This window comes from Elaeis guineensis, chromosome 10, assembly GCF_000442705.2.
Source record: "Elaeis guineensis isolate ETL-2024a chromosome 10, EG11, whole genome shotgun sequence".
Taxonomy (NCBI): Eukaryota; Viridiplantae; Streptophyta; class Magnoliopsida; order Arecales; family Arecaceae; genus Elaeis; species Elaeis guineensis.
Window position 1 is genome coordinate 8025745 of NC_026002.2, and position 18788 is coordinate 8044532.

At 35.3% G+C, this 18788-nt stretch overlaps 1 protein-coding gene across 1 annotated transcript; it reads left to right on the plus strand.

Moving 5' to 3' along the window:
* The first annotated feature begins 12774 nt into the window (after window positions 1–12774).
* On the plus strand, window positions 12775–17293 carry LOC105053411 (probable histone H2A variant 3). The gene is made up of 3 exons (XM_010934541.4): window positions 12775–12931; window positions 13141–13258; window positions 16785–17293. The coding sequence occupies exons 2-3, from the start codon at window positions 13151–13153 to the stop codon at window positions 17079–17081; spliced, it is 405 nt and encodes a 134-aa protein (XP_010932843.1). The 5' UTR covers window positions 12775–12931; window positions 13141–13150; the 3' UTR covers window positions 17082–17293.
* The last annotated feature ends 1495 nt before the right edge of the window (window positions 17294–18788 follow it).

The following is an 18788-nucleotide window of genomic DNA, read 5'->3' on the forward strand; positions in this document are numbered from 1 at the left end:
ATCAGGAAGCTAAATCATATGAGGCTATAATTTGCAATCGGATGACTTTTGAGCTCTACAATATTAAATTATCTTGTAAAGAGTTAGCGCACAGAGCGACCAAAGCCAAATTCTATTGTGGAGGCTTCGTTGCAGGTCTGTCTATGCAAAAAGTTTCTTTAGAAAAAAATTTTGACTGAACATTCCTTCCGGTTCAGGAAAAATTCTATGGAGTAGCTAAAAGCAAGTTGATATAGAAATCTAAATCTATTCTTTGTAAAATTTATTTTTTTATTATTATTTTTACTTGCCATATCTATTTTGAAAAAATTGTATCATCTTTCAATTAGAAAAGATTTTCGATTTGCATTGTGCAAGAATGGATCTCACAAGTATAAATAAAGTGGATGTATCTCAATTTAATATGCATTGTTAAAAGAAAAGGGACATATACCTTACTTTTATCAAAATTTTCATGTTTTTAAATTTTACTGAGAAATTCGAGTTAAACGGATTGGGGGAACTACTACTATTTCCCAAGATTGTATCAACCTAAGCCAATGTCATCACAATGGATACCTCCTCTACTTCCATGATTCTCTCTCTTCCCCTTCCTAACCTTGCATGAAACCGCCACCACCAACTTGGATCTCTTTGAAAAATCATCATTTCTCATCAATGGGCTCACCTATCTCCATGATCCACCCATTTCTTTCCCTATTTTTGGAAAAACAACCCTTGATGAGCCCTCATTGGTCCTCTATGATAGGACACCATATCTCAGCCGCCAATGAGCAAGTTGAGGCTTGATTCGATGTCGAGCAATCATCAAACCCCTATTTTTAACCAAGCTTCTTTATTTCTTTTATTCTTCTTTGCGTTCTAGTTACCCTTATTGCCCACCGTTACCACCCTTCCAACTGCCAGCCTTTCGGTTATTACCTTCGGATTATTACCGACCAGCACCACCATCAATCTTCCACCATCCCTTTTCTTCTCTCACTTTCTCATCATTGATTGAGCCCCTACGGAGGCTTCCTCTCTTATCTTTTGGGCTAGTCCCAAATTAGCTATGTATTAGATAGATATTGAATACTTATATAAAAATAAGGAATGTAAATAATATTTTTCGCTAGTATTCTCAGATGAGATCTCCGATTGTTGCATTTTATAATAAAGTCCCTATTATTGGCATTACAAGGAGAAATAGAGGTTTAGGTAAGGTCACCTTCGAAACATGGTATATTGGTGGTGGAAGCCATCACAAGAATAATGAGGTGAGCCACAATAATTTAGGCGGTTAATTTTGGGCTAGGTTAAGTCATAGCTTTGGAGGAAAAGAATTTAAATTCGGTCTAATAAGAATATATAATAGGTAGATGAGAAGATTTGAACTCCAAATCCTTTAACGATCTAACCACTTCCCGGCTCTATTTATAAATTGATCCATAATTTATTTATACCATTTAAGTACTTACATATAAATACCAACACGCCACCCTAGCCATCGTCTAAGCTTCCCCATTCGGCCACCACTTCATGCCTCCCATCCGATTTAGACTCTTGAGGATGAAAAAAAATAGAGGACAAATTAGGGAAAAATATAGAAAAAATCAACGAAAACGAAGAAAAGACATAAAAAATTAAAAGGTAAGACCCTTTCCCACATAGGTTGATAAATTTTTTGCTGTTTGCTTCTTTTTCTTTTCATTTTATTCTCTTTCTCAGAGATCTGTGAGGAAGGACAGCACTTGAGAGAGTTTGGAGGGGTTTCTTAGGTTGCAATTGGGGTTTTTTTTCTCAAGCATATGGGATTTTGTCTGAGTTGTGGTAGTGCAAGTTGGTCTCTTGAGGTTTTGAGAGCTCAATCTTAGTACAAGAATGATACTTTGTCGGGTTTAGAGATTTTTTATTGTAAGAATTTTTCTTAGGTTACAAAATTTTCACTTTATGAAGTTTTGTTCTTGTGATAATGTGAATATGAATGAGCATTAATTGGGCTGGTTGGGGTATCCGACGGGTATACCAATTTTAAATGGGACAGGTTTGGGATTTTTGTTTAATTTTGTATCAATTTTGGGCTGAGTTCGGATAGAGTTATACATAGTTTGGTTCAAATTGGGTTAGAGTTAATTTTCAAATTGAACTAATTTGAATCAATTTTTTAAAATCGAAACCAAACCGATTGCATGGAAAAATCTGTTCAAACTGCACTAAAAAAAATCGAATCGGTTTGGTTCAATTTATAGGATTGTGGTTATTAGGCTTATATCAAATAGGTAGCTTATGGGATGGGTCAAATATGCACTCTGTGAGATGAGCTAAATAGGCTAAATGTAGAAGTAATAAGCAAATAGAGTAGGGCAAAGTATAAGTGAACTCATGGGGGTTCATGTACAATAATATATATATATATATATATATATATATATATATATATATATATATATATATATATATATATATATATATATATATATATATGAGTTGATTCAGTTTGAATCAGTTTTTTCTAAATTGACATCAAAATTGAACAGATTTTTTCAGTTTTTAAAATTTTTAAACTGAAACCAGACCAAATTTGAAAAAATCGATCCAAACTGAATTGAAATTAGTAGTTTGGGTCAGTTTTGTAGTTTAATCGATTTTCTCGCACACCTCTAGATTCGGATAGGAAGATTATAAATAGATTTAGGTTCGAGTATGGCAAATTTTGTGGTACCCTACTCGTTACCATCCCTGCCATGTTCTGTTGAGAGTGTTCACTTGGCATGCCTCTTACTCATTGTTGGTGCTTACCATGAATGGCGTGTGTTATTTTAAAAAGAACAGAAGAGGTGTCGTTGAGCATGAGTTTTGTGATTATTATTATATAAAATTTTATTTTAAATATTTTAAATCTTAATTCTGAATATATATATATATTTATTTATTTGATAAATCATGGACAACAAATGATCAATCCTCATGCAATAGCATTCGACAATGCATTGGATGAAAGGTGTATACATTGATAAAGGATGTATACCGGACTAGATCAATCAATAAAAACAAATAAACAATGCTACATAGATTGCAAATCAAAATAAAGATGTTATGATAATAAATGATCAAGGAGATATGTCATGATTAGATTCATCCAGTTTATCATCCTTATGATGATCTGAATGCCTTCAGAAACTCACCAAAGCCTTCTGGTTCGGACCTTCGAGTCAATCTGAAAGCTGGGACAAGTAGATCAAAAGCAGTCAATCTGCAAAGATGAGATCTCTCAGCTTAGCCCAATCATGACCTCGGCCAACAGAAGCTTCACCACGAGTACGGGTAAGGTTTCAGAAATTTCATCGTGTACCAGGCATAGTTATGGCAAGTCTCTGAGTTGTTGCTCCATGTAAATAGTTTATTGCAACACAATTTAAAGTTTGTTGGGATACAATTAATTGAAGATGTGAGATACTAACTATAAAATGGTCCAAAAGACTATCCATCAAGGTCAGAGAGAAATACAACCCATCACACTTCAGTATCAGTATTAATATCAATTTTCTCCTCCTTCTTTACTTCCCATCAATAAAAATATTTTTTGATTTAAGCATTGGAAGATCTGGTTGAAGCCAATCCAATGAGCTTTTTCATCTATTATCTTATAGATCCACATAGGTGGTATGTGCCAGTGTCTCCGAATCAGCAGCAACAAAAAAATACTTATTTGGATGCGTTGGTTGTTTATATATAGATTCAACATTAAATTCCATGATCAAGTATAGATTTGCCGGACAAAGGCTGTGTTTGAGATAATTTTTTAATTTTCATTGAAAAATAACAAAAATGTAACTAGTCAAAATAGCAGTATAAAATACTTATCCTTATCAAAAAGAGGTAATTATTCTTTTTCTAGTATAAGACTCGTGTTCACAAGAAATGATACCGCTCAACCTAGTCAGACTAGCAGATACTCCATTTAGCTAGAATGATAGATATATCAGCCTAGCAAATTTGCAATTTGGATGCTTGGAAGAAGCTGGCATGCACAAAGCATTCTCACTCAATCCATTGATAATTAATTAATTATTGTTGGAACATATCTTAAGAAATTTATAATATAATTTAAAAGACTAAATAAAACTAACAACTTTATTATAAAAAATTATAATAGATTTATAGAATAATAAGAAATAAAACTAATCAAATCTGAAAGTGTGTTGAATACTGTTTTAAGACGTATTTCCGTCTTTCATGTAAAAATATCTAGAAAAACCATCCCAAGATATAACCGGGTATGATCGTGGAAGAGGTTGATAAAGACTCTTTCAGCATCTAAAAAAAAAAAAAGAAATATACAATAGAAAAGAAAAGTATTAGAAAAAAACTTAGAAAGAGAAAGAATGGAAGGCACTTAGATGGCTTGTAGAATTTCCTAAGAGGGTCTTTTTATAGCCAATCAATATAATCGTTTATGACTATTGGAATTTTTATTGACCCATCAAGATCTTTAACAAGAAACTCAATGGTCAGAATCTTTAATATGGAGTCCAACGATCATAAAATAAAAATAATTAAATACACATGACTGTTTGATAATTAGAAATCTAATGGTCAAAAATTAAAATCATAATAATAAATAAATTAAAATATTTAACTAATAAAAATAAAAAATAAAGTTAAATATTTGGAGGGATATTATGAAAAATTTTGAGTTTTCCTCCAATGATTCTTAAATGGGATACCATAAAATCACATTACATAAATCAGGAGACATCATCTTGCTCTCCACGTGATTTTCTTTTAGGGATAACCAAAATTTTACTCAGTGGCATTTCCACCACCGTCTCAAAGCTCTTTTAGACTCTGCTTCAAGGGGCACTTGCGTCTTTTGTTTTCGCCAGTGATCAGGAGTGCTGCAAATTGCGCCTGTAGAAATTTAAACGATATTCCCCCGTCCTTCACACAAATGAAGAAGAGCTGAAGAAACTGAACCGGTATTCATGAATGGTGAAATACTGGCCGGGGTTCCTTTCACTGCGGAGCAAATACTGACATGAGGGCCTGCATGGTAGTATCATTACTGCTCAAAACGTGTCTCCCACAACCAGAGAGAGAGAGAGAGAGGTGAGAAGCCCAGGACGATAGGTGTACACTTTGTTGATCCACCAAACCATGTTTTATTTAATAACCTATTGGGATAGATTCCCATCACTTAGCCGACTATTTTTTCTTCTCATCCATGAGCCGGCTAAGAAAACTATACCGACTAACCAACAATCAATCCGACTCAGTTATACAAAGTATCCTCTCAACTGGATAGACGTTGGGCATCATTGCTGACATCCAGCCGACTGAAAAATGGATGCCCCTGAACGTCACTACCCCGATTAGAGTTAATGCGTCTCCCACAGCTGCTTGGCCTACAATCGACTTAATGATCGATTAACAACCAACTACGCCAAATGAAGATACGGCATCTCAGCAATTTCATCTTATCGACTTAGACAACATAGATCTCTATTGACTAACTGCAAACCGAATATAGCCATCATACGACTTGGAGAGACCATATCAAGTTCATATCATTCAGACATCATACCCTGACCGGCTAGCTGCGCGTCATGATGGGATACTACGATCTCATTAAATACGTCTTAAGGGTCATTTCTTACGTCCCACGTCCTATAGCGTCTGCCACCGTATGCATGCCGAATAAAAAGCACCCTCGCCGCTGGCATTTAAAGACACCCACGTAGCATCATGCTGTGCCGTATGACAGGATATGATCGACATGATCACCTGTCCTCTCATCATTCATTTTGCTCCCTCTATAAATAGAGATAAGCAGGGACCCCTTTAGGTATGCATAAACCAGCCATCTTAGAACCCAGAGACTCTGTCTCTCCTTTCTCTTAAAGCATACACTGATTTGAGCGTTGGAGGGTATTCATCGGAGTCACCTCCGGTGGGACTTATTTTGCAGGTCTTCTTTTTTTTTTTACGTCGAGCGGAGTCCAACACCATCTCAATCCAAATTCCATCCTCGCCTTTCGTCTTGATCTTGATTGTATGCACCTTCTCCAGTAACGATATCTCACTCATCAGAAGTTCCGCCACCAATTGATAGATACAACTCCTAATCGACTTCTACCCGACTACCTACTACCCACTACCTACCGGAGTAGGACCGCAACATAGCCTAATCCATTAGAAATTGGTCCACATCTGCCGCAGCTTGTTGCACTAGACAGTGCCTACTTTCTCACCGGTTAGTTGCCTATTTTGCTTTTAGGATAAAGAAAATGACAACATAACGCACCCACATTAATCTCTTTCCCTTGCAAAGAAAGCTCCAATATTTTGAATGCCACAGGGCAACAGCTCAGGAGAGAAGACGTGGATTACTCATTATTGTATTAATTAAATGATAGAGACACAACCATACCATGGATAATGAGTGATGCAGGATTATTTGTCGTCAATGATCTCCCACCAATCCATTAATATCTTATCGCTTAGCTACATTTGACTGCTAATATAGTCGGATTATACCATTTGGTCGGTGGCAATTTGTCCACTACAGATAAGAGTCTAAAGGTGAAGGAATTTGACTTTAACCTACAATCTATTAAAAGTGCTTTTGAACTTTTCACTAAATGGTTCCACGTTGCAACAAAGAATGTTTTTGGATTGCATGTGAGATTGTTTTATTTTGGTATGTGGGGTTATTTTCTGTTCCGTATCTTTACGTCACTTAGATGCTTTACCCTCTTTTTTTTTTTTTTTTTTTGATCGAAATGGATTATCCATATATATCTAGTATAAATACATTCAAAAAGATCAGAAAGTAAAATATCTCAAAAGGATCTAGAGACAACCTCTCAGAAGTCCACAAAAAATCTTCGATATGCTCAGCAATATAGATTGCCATACAATCGGCTGCAATGTTCTTTTCTCTAAATGTATGTCTCACTATAAGTCCAATGCACCCAAAAAGCAAGATTGAGATATCCTGCAGAAGATGGGTAGGGGCTTCCTACATACACCATTGTAGACATGACACCACTGTAGCTGATCTTGCTAGTCTAGTGAAGCAGTAGTGCTTCATGGGGGTGTAATTGACAACAGATTGGAGTTCCGATGAGGGAGATCTATTGAATATATAATTATTTTGTAAGGCACCACCAATGCAGGATCATAGACACATATGTAAATTCGTGAAAGCAAAATTCTTCTTGATTATGGAATAGCTATCTTGTTTAGCTCAATAATTGGAAAAAAAAATTGGGGCAAAATCGAGTGATCAGTTAGTGTACTTATTAGTTAACTTGGGAATTGATAGAAGAGGGAGCAAAAATTAACTTGACTGGGAAATGCGATCCTATTTAGGCTAGGTCTAGGTCCAGATTTTTTTGTTTGGGTTGACTATGACTTAAATTCTTTTGCCTAAACTTAAATCGAGAGGTCTGGCCCAATTTTAGGCTGGACCAGGTATGATGTTGTCCTTATTTGACCTGAACATCACCCAACTCGACCCATTCTACCCCTAGTTGATAGACGCTGTGCATAGAATACCAATACTCCATGCTCAAACCTGCTCTCATCCTGATCGTCGCAAGCCTCATCCCCTACCAATCGTTTGGAGAAAAAGGAAGGGTGGAAGGATGCGCCAAAACAGTTATTTGGCAACCCTTTTAATTGAAGTGAAATTCTTTGTGCACTCCGGGCAATGCAGAACTGCACGCACCGCCTGCGGTGATTGACTCAAGCATGGGATTGGAAGAAATTTTTTTTTTCGTGCACCGTGCTCCAACTCCATACGTGAGCCAATTATCGTGGACAGTGCATACGTTCTGCACCGCCCACGGTGCACAAAAGATTTCTCTTAATGCAAGATTATTCATGTCAAGTCTCCCATGGATTTATTGATATTTTGTCACATATATATGAATCTCAATCTAATTGGGTGAATTGGACTGAAGTTAGCAAGTCCAACAGACTTTAGTTTGGGGATAAGGACGTGCAAACAGCTAGAGTAGGCATCATGGGGTTGCTGCAAATGGCCATCAGCCATTGAGGGCTGCTGCAATCGGTGAATGGCCGACGTTAGTCTAACTTTATCCCTTTCGAACCCATTCAATTTAAGCCACGTACCTTTTGGTTGATCCTCTATTGAAACCCCGACCACCTCCCTCTCCCTTTCTCCCTCCTCCACGGTGGCAACTATGCCACCATAGCTGAGCACTACCACCCAATTGGCCATTTTTCTTCTCTCTTTAACTTTTGTTTCCTCTCCCCTATTTCAAGATCAAAAGGTCTCTTTTTCACCGAAATTGGTCACTATGATCATGAGTCGCTGCATCATCACTCGTCGGTGAGTTTCTCTCCTCTTGTTTCTTCTCTTAGTTGAGGAAGTTGCCACTAAGGTAGCAAGGGGCAAGGGGCAATGCCTCTTTCCTCCTTTCTCAAAATTTGCAGTTGGATTGTCTCTCTAAACTGCAACCACCCCACTACAAGCTATGGCCGTTGCGACAACCCCACCATAGACCATGGTAGTGCCACCATCAGACCACCCTCCTTTTTCCTATCTCTCTATTCATCCTTTTAAAGGCTATGGGAAATCCCATAGAACTCCTGTTTTTGCCATGGGAACAAAGAGGAAGAAAGATAAACAAAGAGAGAGAGAGAGAGAGAGAGAGAACCTACCTATTTGATCGGATCCTCAATTTGATAGAGTTTGACTAGTCTGTGATAATTGATCTGGTCATATAGATTGGGCCCATGATCCAACCAAATCGCGATTGTGACGGAGATTTTTATTCTTTTCTCTAATTATTTTCTGGAATTAAAGGCTGACAGCATTGTGTATTGTTTGTATTAGAGCCTTCAATATTGAAAGAGCACTAGATCTGGGGATTGGACTATGAGCCAGAAGTGACTTTTGGATCCGATTGATCTAAGACTGTAAGTTTCTTTTATCTTTGATTTTTTCTTAATATATATCATATATTCCAAAATTAAAATTTACACGAATATATATATCAAAATATTTAGGAAATAGAAAAATATGTATATTATGCATGCTCGCATAAAAAATAATTTAAAATTATGGATCAAGCACGAGGTGTTACTCTGTCATGATTATTATAAAATTATAAAATTATAAAATGAGATGATTTCTCTATTTTAATATTACATGATTTTTCAGAAAGGAGGTTATGTATATTTATGCTTGCATGAATATTCGAGTAAAAGTTATTTTTTTACTTTTAAAAATGAGATGTAAAAATTTGAATTAATATTATTATGAAAATAAGTATGCTTATATTATCATAAATTGATTATTATGAAATTATGAGAAAATTTTTTTAATTTGACTATGCTTTGGATCTTGCCAATGTGATCGATCATTGGTTATATGTCAGAAACTAGTTACTTCTGGGCCTAGCTAGTTGGGATTGATTGTTGGTAGAGCTAGTTCTTTTAGGGCTGATTGTTAGCACGTGCCGATATATTGCATATTTATTTTCAGGACTAGCCTTTTTTATCTCTCATAAGGTTAATCTTAATTATATGATTTAGAGCTAGTTCTCTTTTAGACTTAGCCAATAGAGCTAATCACTAGCACTCGTTGCTGGATTAAGTATTTTGTATTCAAAAGCTAGTCTTTTTTGAGTCATGTCACGGGATTAATTATGATCATAACCATCAAATGCTGAGAGAGAATTTTATATTTTACTAAAATGCATGGCATGTTTTAGAAAAAGAAAATTATATTGGTACATGCATTTTACTATTGTTAGATTGCTATATTTAGGAAAAAAATTATTAGAATTTGCATAAGACCGATACTATTCCTTTGACTTTATCTTCATTCATTCTCAGGAGCAACAAATATTTATTACCAAAAACTCGTAAAGATTTTACAAATTTAATGATTGAGAAAAATGATTTTTCTTTGTTGAAGAGGGTGGACTGGAGCCCATAACATACAGTCACTAAGTAAGAAACAAGGCTTTTTCTCCCCTCATTTTTTGAGAAAAGAGGTCAGGTTTACCCTACTAGTCCCTTCACTTGGCACCCTAGGTGCAAGGAGAAATTCAAATCCAGATCAATGTACCTGACGAGTTTGCACTCATAATTAAGGAACAAAATATAGATGAAAAATCAGCAATCCGGTGAATCTTACATCCCCCCCAACCCTCCAAAATCCAAAACAAAAAACAAAAGAACAACCAAGAGCCAAAAGAGAAAGGATTGAGCGGAAAAAAAAGGAAGGAAGAAGCCATCAAGATGATAGCCAAACTTCCTGCAGCATCAAAGACCCTTCATTGCCTTTAGTACTGCAAAGATTTAGGCATGCATGCCATGCCCCGAAACCGAACTTGCTACTTTGAAGGTGTGACCATCATCATCTGTGTATGTATATTAAACTTTTTAAGATTGTCAAAATAAACATATAATGGAATAATGTATAATTAAAATATATAATAAATCATAGTTCTTAAATAAAAGTTTGCTTGCAAATTTAAACATATCTCTCTATAATTTGCAATTGTTTCCCTCTACCGTTTCCAATAGTTAGTGTCAATCTCTAGATAAAGAATATAACCCTGCTAAACCCATAATCAAACACTAATCTATTGGACTTAAAATCAATTAACATTAGAGAAACTATTTCTCCAAATACTTTCAATACCATAAATATACTGTATATCTATTTAATATACAAAACAAAATTTATCAAAACAATTTTGACAAATCACTAGCAGTTTTATTATTATTCTCCCATTTCGGGTAATGGGTTGCTTGTTGAGGATCTTATGGGATCTCATAGGTGCTGTATATCCAATATATTGGCTGTACAAAAACTCCTATCTTGATCTAAGCATGCCAGCCATCAAAATGACTCAACCTACCAGGGGTAAAAATGGTATGGATAACATTCGTTCGGATTCATTTTTATATCCGAATTACTTTAGATATGGATAAAAATTGGTGGATCTGACTTTATACAGTATCCATATCCGCCAAAGAAAAATAGATTTGGATATAAATAAATAACTATTCGATCCGTATCTGAGTCTATCTATAATTTTATACAATTTTATATAATATTTATTAATTTTTAAGAAAAATATACAATCATATAAACATGCTATTAATTTGATTTATTTATATATTTAGTAATATCTTTGATCTATAGTCATAAAATTCAACTATCCAACTTATATTCATAATTATATCCATACTTATAATATTTGAATTATATCCATATTTGTTTGAAACAAATATAGATGCAAATTTTTGCATTTGAATAATATCCATATTCGTATTTCAGATAAAACAAATATGGATATGGATTTGCTGGTATCCGATTCAGTTTCAACCCTACAACCTATGTATAAAAGTTATTTTATTAGGAAAAAAAATTAAACTGGTAGATGGATACTGTCCACAAACCTAGCAGCCAAGAGTAAATCTTTGCACGTCATGTACGGTGCAAAAGGAGTGCATCATCCAATTATATTAGAGTACGTAGTGCAGTTAATAGTTGGATAGATATTTAATACCATTTAATTTTTTCTTTCTCTAATTTTCAATGATGAAAATGCCTTTCTTTCCATAAAATAAAGAAAGAATAATTTTATTACTTCCTAATATCTTGTATGACTTTCTAAAAAATACACATAACATCCTAAATAATATATATGACTTCTTATGTCTTTATGACATCCTGAACAATATATATGACTTTTCTGATATTTTGTATGACTTTTTGTAAATATATATGACATCTTGAATAATATATATAATATTTTATAAATATATATGACATCATGAAAAATATATATGACTTTCTGATGTCTTATATGACTTTCTATGAATATATATGACATCACAAACAATATATATGATTTTTTATGAATATTTATGATATCTTGAATAATATATATTACTTTCTAATATCTTGCATGACTTTTTGTGAATATATATAGTATCTTAAATAATATATATAATTTTTTATAAATATATATAAGATTTTGAAGTCATATAAGTGATCAGAAAGTCATATATATTGTTCAGAATGTCATATATATTGAGAGAAAGTCATATAAAGCACTTGGAAGTCATATATATTGTTCCAAATATAATATATATTGTTCAAGATGTCATATATATTCACAGAAAGTTATATAAGACATTAAGAAGTCATAAATAATGTTCAAGATGTCACAAAGATACAAAAAATTATATATATATATATATATTATTTATGATGTTATATATATTGTTTAGAAAGTTATACAATGTATTAAGAAGTAATAATATCGTTCTTTCTTTATTCTATGAGAAAAAAAAATATTTTTATTATTAAAAATTAAAAAAATTAAAAAATATTAAATATTTATCTCGCTCCAATATAATTGGATGGTGCATTCCTATTTCATCACTGCAGTACGGTAGACAAAGACTTTCTCTGGCAGCTAACGTGCTTTCGTGGGCCTGAAAGAGCCAGCCCAGCAACCAAGTCTCGTCTCACGAGCCCAGGGCAATTTCGTCTTTATGAAATAAAGAAGGATTCACCTTCCTTCGCTCGAAGCCACCGTTGGATCGCGGAATGGTCGCTCTGCGATCTGTTTCTGTCATTAAACGAGCATTCGACGTGCTTTGAGGGCTGCGTGGAGATCGATCCAACAGTTAGTGTCGTGAAATAACATCGGTCATTCATTCGAGCGAAGAAACCAGATTGGTTTGGTAAATTACGGGGGAACCCAGTCGCATTTCGAAATGTCCGATCGCGCCCCAATTGTAACCGCCTTTGGTTTCCAAATCCCCGATACCCTTTTTATTTCCGATTCCGCCTCCGTTCCCTTTTCTCCTTCGAAATCGCCCTCTCCCTCTCCTTCTCCATACCATTCGACGCTCTCGAGAAACGAAGAAGCAAAGTTTTAAAAAAAAAGGGGTATTTTTGCTTCTCTCTTCTTCCTTCCTCATTCAAATCCTCGGTGTTTCTTCTCGATTCGATTAGGGTTACGAAGATTTGATTCCTAATCTTCTTTATTGGGGTTCTCCGCGTCTTCCTTGGGCTAGATCCAGGGTTTTCTTCGAGAAATTTCGGGTTTTAGGGCTTGTCTTTGCGTTGAAAGTGCTCTTTTATTTCTTCGGTGTCAGGAAGGGAGAGATGGCAGGGAAAGGAGGAAAGGGTCTTCTGGCGGCAAAGACGACGGCGGCGAACAAAGACAAGGACAAAAAGAAGCCCGTCTCCCGGTCCTCGCGAGCTGGGTTGCAGGTAATTCTTGTTTCCTTCTTATTCTTCTTCGAGATGCTGTGAGATTTGATTTCTTTGAGCTCTTTGGGCAGTGAGTTGGGTTAGATCTGACGCGTTTATAGATTCGGTTTTTGTCTTCTGGCTCTCAAGGTCGTTCTTTGCTCCTTAGTATGCTTCTTCTTGTGTGGGATTGTTGTGTTTGAATCTTTGATCGAGATGCGTCTTTGTCTTTTTAGGTCGAGGTGGGCGGGTTGGATTATGTTACTACACAAATAGTTATTCTTGTGCATTAATATATTTTATTTAATATGTTTTAATTATTATATTTATGATCATTCAGGAGTTAATCTTTGGATTCTTAGGCCTGGTAAGAATCAGTATGCCTACTGTAATATACAAAATTAATGCACAGCTGCTGGGTTGTAATGCTAATGGCTTAAATGAATTATCTTAGTGATGATGAATGGTGCAATTGTTTCTCCCTTTTATTTCAAAATTCCTGTGTTGAAATTGGTTCTGGACATTGGATTTATCTGTGTTTGTTCTTTTTTCTGTTGAGGCACATTATCAAGTGTTCTAGAGCTGTTATGGTGCATAACCAATTAGCAGGCCAAGGAAATGCTGGGTTGCTCTTCTAAGGTCATGGACCAAAGAAGTATATATTTATCCTTAGCTTAATTAGGGTGCATAACCAATTGGTAGGCCAAAGTGAGCTGCATGCCTGATGCAGGCTGACATAGCATTAGCAAATAGTCCCTGGATAATCAATAGCGATTCAATTGGGGAGAAGGAAGATTTTCTTTAACCCGCTCAACTTGGATCTCTTAAAAAAAAAAAAAAGATAAACGAAGAGAAAAATTTTTGAAACTAAGCTCAAGTCTCTTTTCTTTCTTTTTATTTTTTTTCATTGATTAAAAATGAGATACATATTCTCTATTTGTAATAATGATGTCCCCGTTTATACAAATTGAGTCGGATTCCTCTTCTAATTCTAATGGAATCCTTTTATCTAAAATAGACGTATCTAGTTGAAATAATTTAGAAAAAGTTAAAACTCTTCAGGAGGTATAGATCTTGACTTCTATATTAATTTTGTCTTTTGTCATTTTATTAGATTCTTCTTGGATTGGAAGCTATGTTCAGTTAGAATCTTATCCATAAAAAAATTTTTAGGTTGATTGGTTTGTTTTAGGGCCTAGATGAAGGAATTTTGGTCTGATTGCTAGAGGTGCTATCTCCTTGGTGGGGTGGCATCACATCATAAATCTCAAAAAATTGTTTAATTAAAAAAAAAATATCAAAATCGGACATCGAATAATCAAATTATATTTTTCGGAAGTTTGACTTGCAAATTAGCTTCTCGATGTTATGGATCTTGCTTCTGGACTTTGTCCAGCTCTATCCATAGTGGTCAAAGTGGTCCATATTGAGTTCGAGGATCTTTATAAATATTCATAATGATCAAAGTGGTTCACATCGAGTATGATGATCCATTTGGATTAGAGGTTCTTTTGTTTAGAGGATTTAGCTCATTCTAAATTAGAATTGAAGATGGAAAGCACTTGCTTCCTTACCTTGCGGTTGAATCGTTTAGCTTTGCTTGAAGATGGTTTTCGATCTTGGTCTTTCTTCATGGATAATATATTTTGATCTTTAAGTGTAGGAGACAATTTTGCGGCAGGAGTTGTTGGTGCTTGTGTTGAAGGCACCATCAATCAAGACATGGCTTGAGTTAAGCAATCTTCGTTTTTAGTTTTGTGAGATGTTCTTTAATTTTATCATCCATCGAGGTAGAACTAGCATCCATACTTATATTTTGTCATTCGATGTACTTTAATCATGAATAGCCTTTCTCTTAACTATTTGTATTGCTTGCACGTTTGGACCTTCCATAGATGTAAAGGATCTAAGCTTTGATACCAATTTAATCTGATTAGTGAGAAGAAAGATTTTCTTCAACTTGTTCAATTCTGATCTCTCAAAAGAAAAAAAATAGAAAAATAGAGAATTTTTGAAAATAGGACACAAATCTCTTTTCTTTTTTATTTTTTTATTGATTAGAAAAATGAGATAGGCATCCTCCATTTATTATAATGTTGTCCATCCTTACATAAATTGGGTCGGATTTCTCTTTTAGATGTAATGGGATTTAACCTAAAATAGATGTGTCTAGTAGAAACAATCCAAAAAAAGTTAAGACTTTTGCGGAGGTAGATTTTGACTTCTACATCAATCTTGTCTTCTATCGTTCTATCGGATTCTTCTTGGATTGGAAACTATGGTTGGTCAATGTCTTATCCATAAGAGAGATTTTTGTGTTGATCAGTCTATTTTGGAGCATAGGTTAAGGAGTTTTGGCCTGATTGCTAGGGGCGTTGCTTTGTTGGCGGGGTAGTATCATGTTGTAGATCTGGAAAGATTATTTTTTTAAAAAAAATAAGATCATTGAAATCGGATGTTGAATGATCAAGTTATGGTTTTTTGAAATCTGGCTTACGAATTGACTTCTCGATGTAGCAGATTTTGCTCCTAGATTCTATCTAGCTCTATTCATAGTGGCCAAAGTAATCCATATCAAGTTTGGGGATATCTGTAATGATCAAAGTGGTTCACATCGAGTCTGATGATCCATTTGGATCAAATATGGGCAAATCAGGCACTATATCTAGTTTGTTAGTGGGGAATCAATTATAAACACAAGCCATATGATACAATTATTGGACCATCATGTTAGTTTTCACTTGCTCTTTGTAGTTCTCACTAGTGTCACCGGGCTTATTATAGGCTAGCAAAACAAACAGAATCTTGCTTCTCTACTGGCACAAGGCTTTGCATCATGGACTAGGTCTGGGGTGTCCACAAGGCCTGTCCACCGGCATAGCTTGAGCTAGGTTGAAACATTGGGTCAGATCTTGGCTGCAGCTTCAGGTTAAAATCTAGGTTGCGAGGGATTACAAACCTGAATGTATTATTTCTGTGTTTGATACTTTGATTCATAGAATCTTCAGTCGAATCAGTAATTATACTCCACAGATATTGGGAATATCTAGACAGAGGCATAATTTGTAGATTTTGAAGGTTGCATTTCAGTGCTTTTACAAATTTGCAAATAATAGTTTGAAAAATTGTCTTTGTATGTCTCACTGAGAGAGAGAGAGAGAGTATTGTCAGATGATTTACTCCAGTATTTCCATGGTTCTCCCTTTGCTTCAGAATTTCCTACATAAAATCTGGTGAGTGGGCACTCAACGCAATACTCTGTTTAGTTTGCACTCTGTTCTCGCTTTAAATGCAGGTTCATGTTATAATTTTATCATAACCTGGACCCCATGTGAGTAGGGTTGGACTTTGTGGTGTAAAACTTGATTCTCTTTAGAACTTTATATAAGGGAGACAAAGAAAAAGAAATTATTTTTAGTGCATAATCTTTGTTATTGATATTGGTGGGTGTTGCCTGTGTGGAGTTTCTGGCAGGCTAGATCTATTGGCTGCTAAAAATTGAACATACTTTTGTGTTCCACCTATCTTTTTGTTGCTATTTATGCAGTTCCCGGTTGGCCGGATCCACCGGCAGTTGAAGTCAAGGATCGCAGCAAATGGTCGTGTGGGAGCCACTGCAGCTGTGTATTCAGCAGCAATACTGGAGTATCTGACAGCGGAGGTGTTGGAGCTTGCAGGGAATGCTAGCAAGGATCTTAAGGTGAAGAGGATCACCCCACGCCACCTTCAACTTGCCATCAGAGGAGATGAGGAGCTTGATACCCTCATCAAGGGGACCATTGCAGGGGGTGGTGTCATTCCCCATATTCACAAGTCCCTTATCAACAAGTCTTCAAAGGAATGACCATGCTAAGTTCTTTATATATAGCAATTTGTTACTGTTAGTGCCCATGTATGTCTTAGATGTTTGCTTTTTAATTCTAATTGTGTACTTGGAGGTTTAAATTAGAACAAGGTTAAACTCTTAACTAGCGTGTAGACTGGTGTTTGACATTTGGTTTATTGTGTATAATTTAACTACAATTTCAAGTGCTTCTTATTGCTCAAAAAGTTACATACCCATGTTGTTTCTTGATCTGAGCAGCCATGCATGTATTGTGTGGCTAATTAACATCTATGATTCTTTTTCTTCTTTGTGCATGCTGGTGGCATGTGCTAGGGCCTGTGTGTATGTATATGCAGTCTATTAATGTCATTATTAGCGGAGTCTGTTGATCATTGGGTCTTGCAACGATGAGGAGGGTGTCAAATTTTTGTTGTTACTTGGCATCATTGGTGGAGCCCTGTTGGTGACTTTGTCTTGGAACACCGAGAGGCTGTCAATTTCATAGTCATCGGCATTATTGGATGTTTTTTTGGGTTGTTCACTACACTATGACTTGCTTGGTTTGTGTCTTTAATTTGGAATTTGCTCTTTTTTTAAACTATTGTTCTGCATGATTTCAATTAATTTACTATCTTTAAGTGCTAAAGTTTTTTTGGATTCATGTGTTATATTGATTCCAGGAACTGAATGTTTTAGGAACTGAATGGTTATCCTATAAAACATTCAGTTCCTGGATGTTTATCCTATAAAACATTATGAAGGGTACATGGAGAAAGCTGAGATGCAATCATTTAGAAATGTTTAGAATGTCCATTGCTCATTTTACTCATTCTTCTGTATTAGATTGACTCATACAGTGAATTGGTTCATTTTTGGGTCCTTTTTTGGGTTAGTGATTTGGGAAATGATGTTACCATGGTGTTGTGCACTCATTGTCTATGGGATTGAAGTTGGTTGCAACTTCAATCTGCAATCTATTTTCATGCCTTACAGGTAAAATCTGTTGCTTGTTATTGATTGGTGATGTTGAGAATGGAGCTGAATGAAGGCACCATTTGATTTAAGAATATCTGATTATGAGAAATTCCACCAAGTATGCTTGTCATGCAGGTTGCTCAAATATGTAGCAAGAATCCCATATTTCTGATTGTTACTTCTCCTGCTTCATGTGTGTGTAAAAGCTTTCTGTAAAGTTTTTCCAGTTTGCACAGAGGTCTTTGTCCTTTCCTTTTATTTACACATAGTTAGAAGGATTAATAAAATAAAGAGAGCAGTAGTACCATAGTGAGGGAGCATTGAGAGTTTTTGAACTTGATTTCTTGGTTCCAAGTCTCTAAAGATTTCATAGTAATGTGGGGGTCTCTGTTTTATGTCTAACTTTTAAAATATTACATATATCCTAAATTTGGTTATCTGCTAATGGTAAAATATCAAGGAAGCAGAAACTTTCCAGAAGGAAGTCTTCCATGAAAGTACTTTCAAAATAATGGTACATTACGTACGCAACCAGGCAGATGCTTTACAAACAGAGAGGTAATGAGCTAGAAGTGCTGTTGCGGGTACCTTGTGTGCATGCGATAAAGACGAGGACTTTTATACAACTAATGGTCGTCTTTTCTGTGCACTTCAGGCACATAGTGCATGATGCTCCATTAATTTGGAAAACAACTTCAATACGTATTAAGATTATATATATGTTACACTATAAACATACTTTTTTGGTGC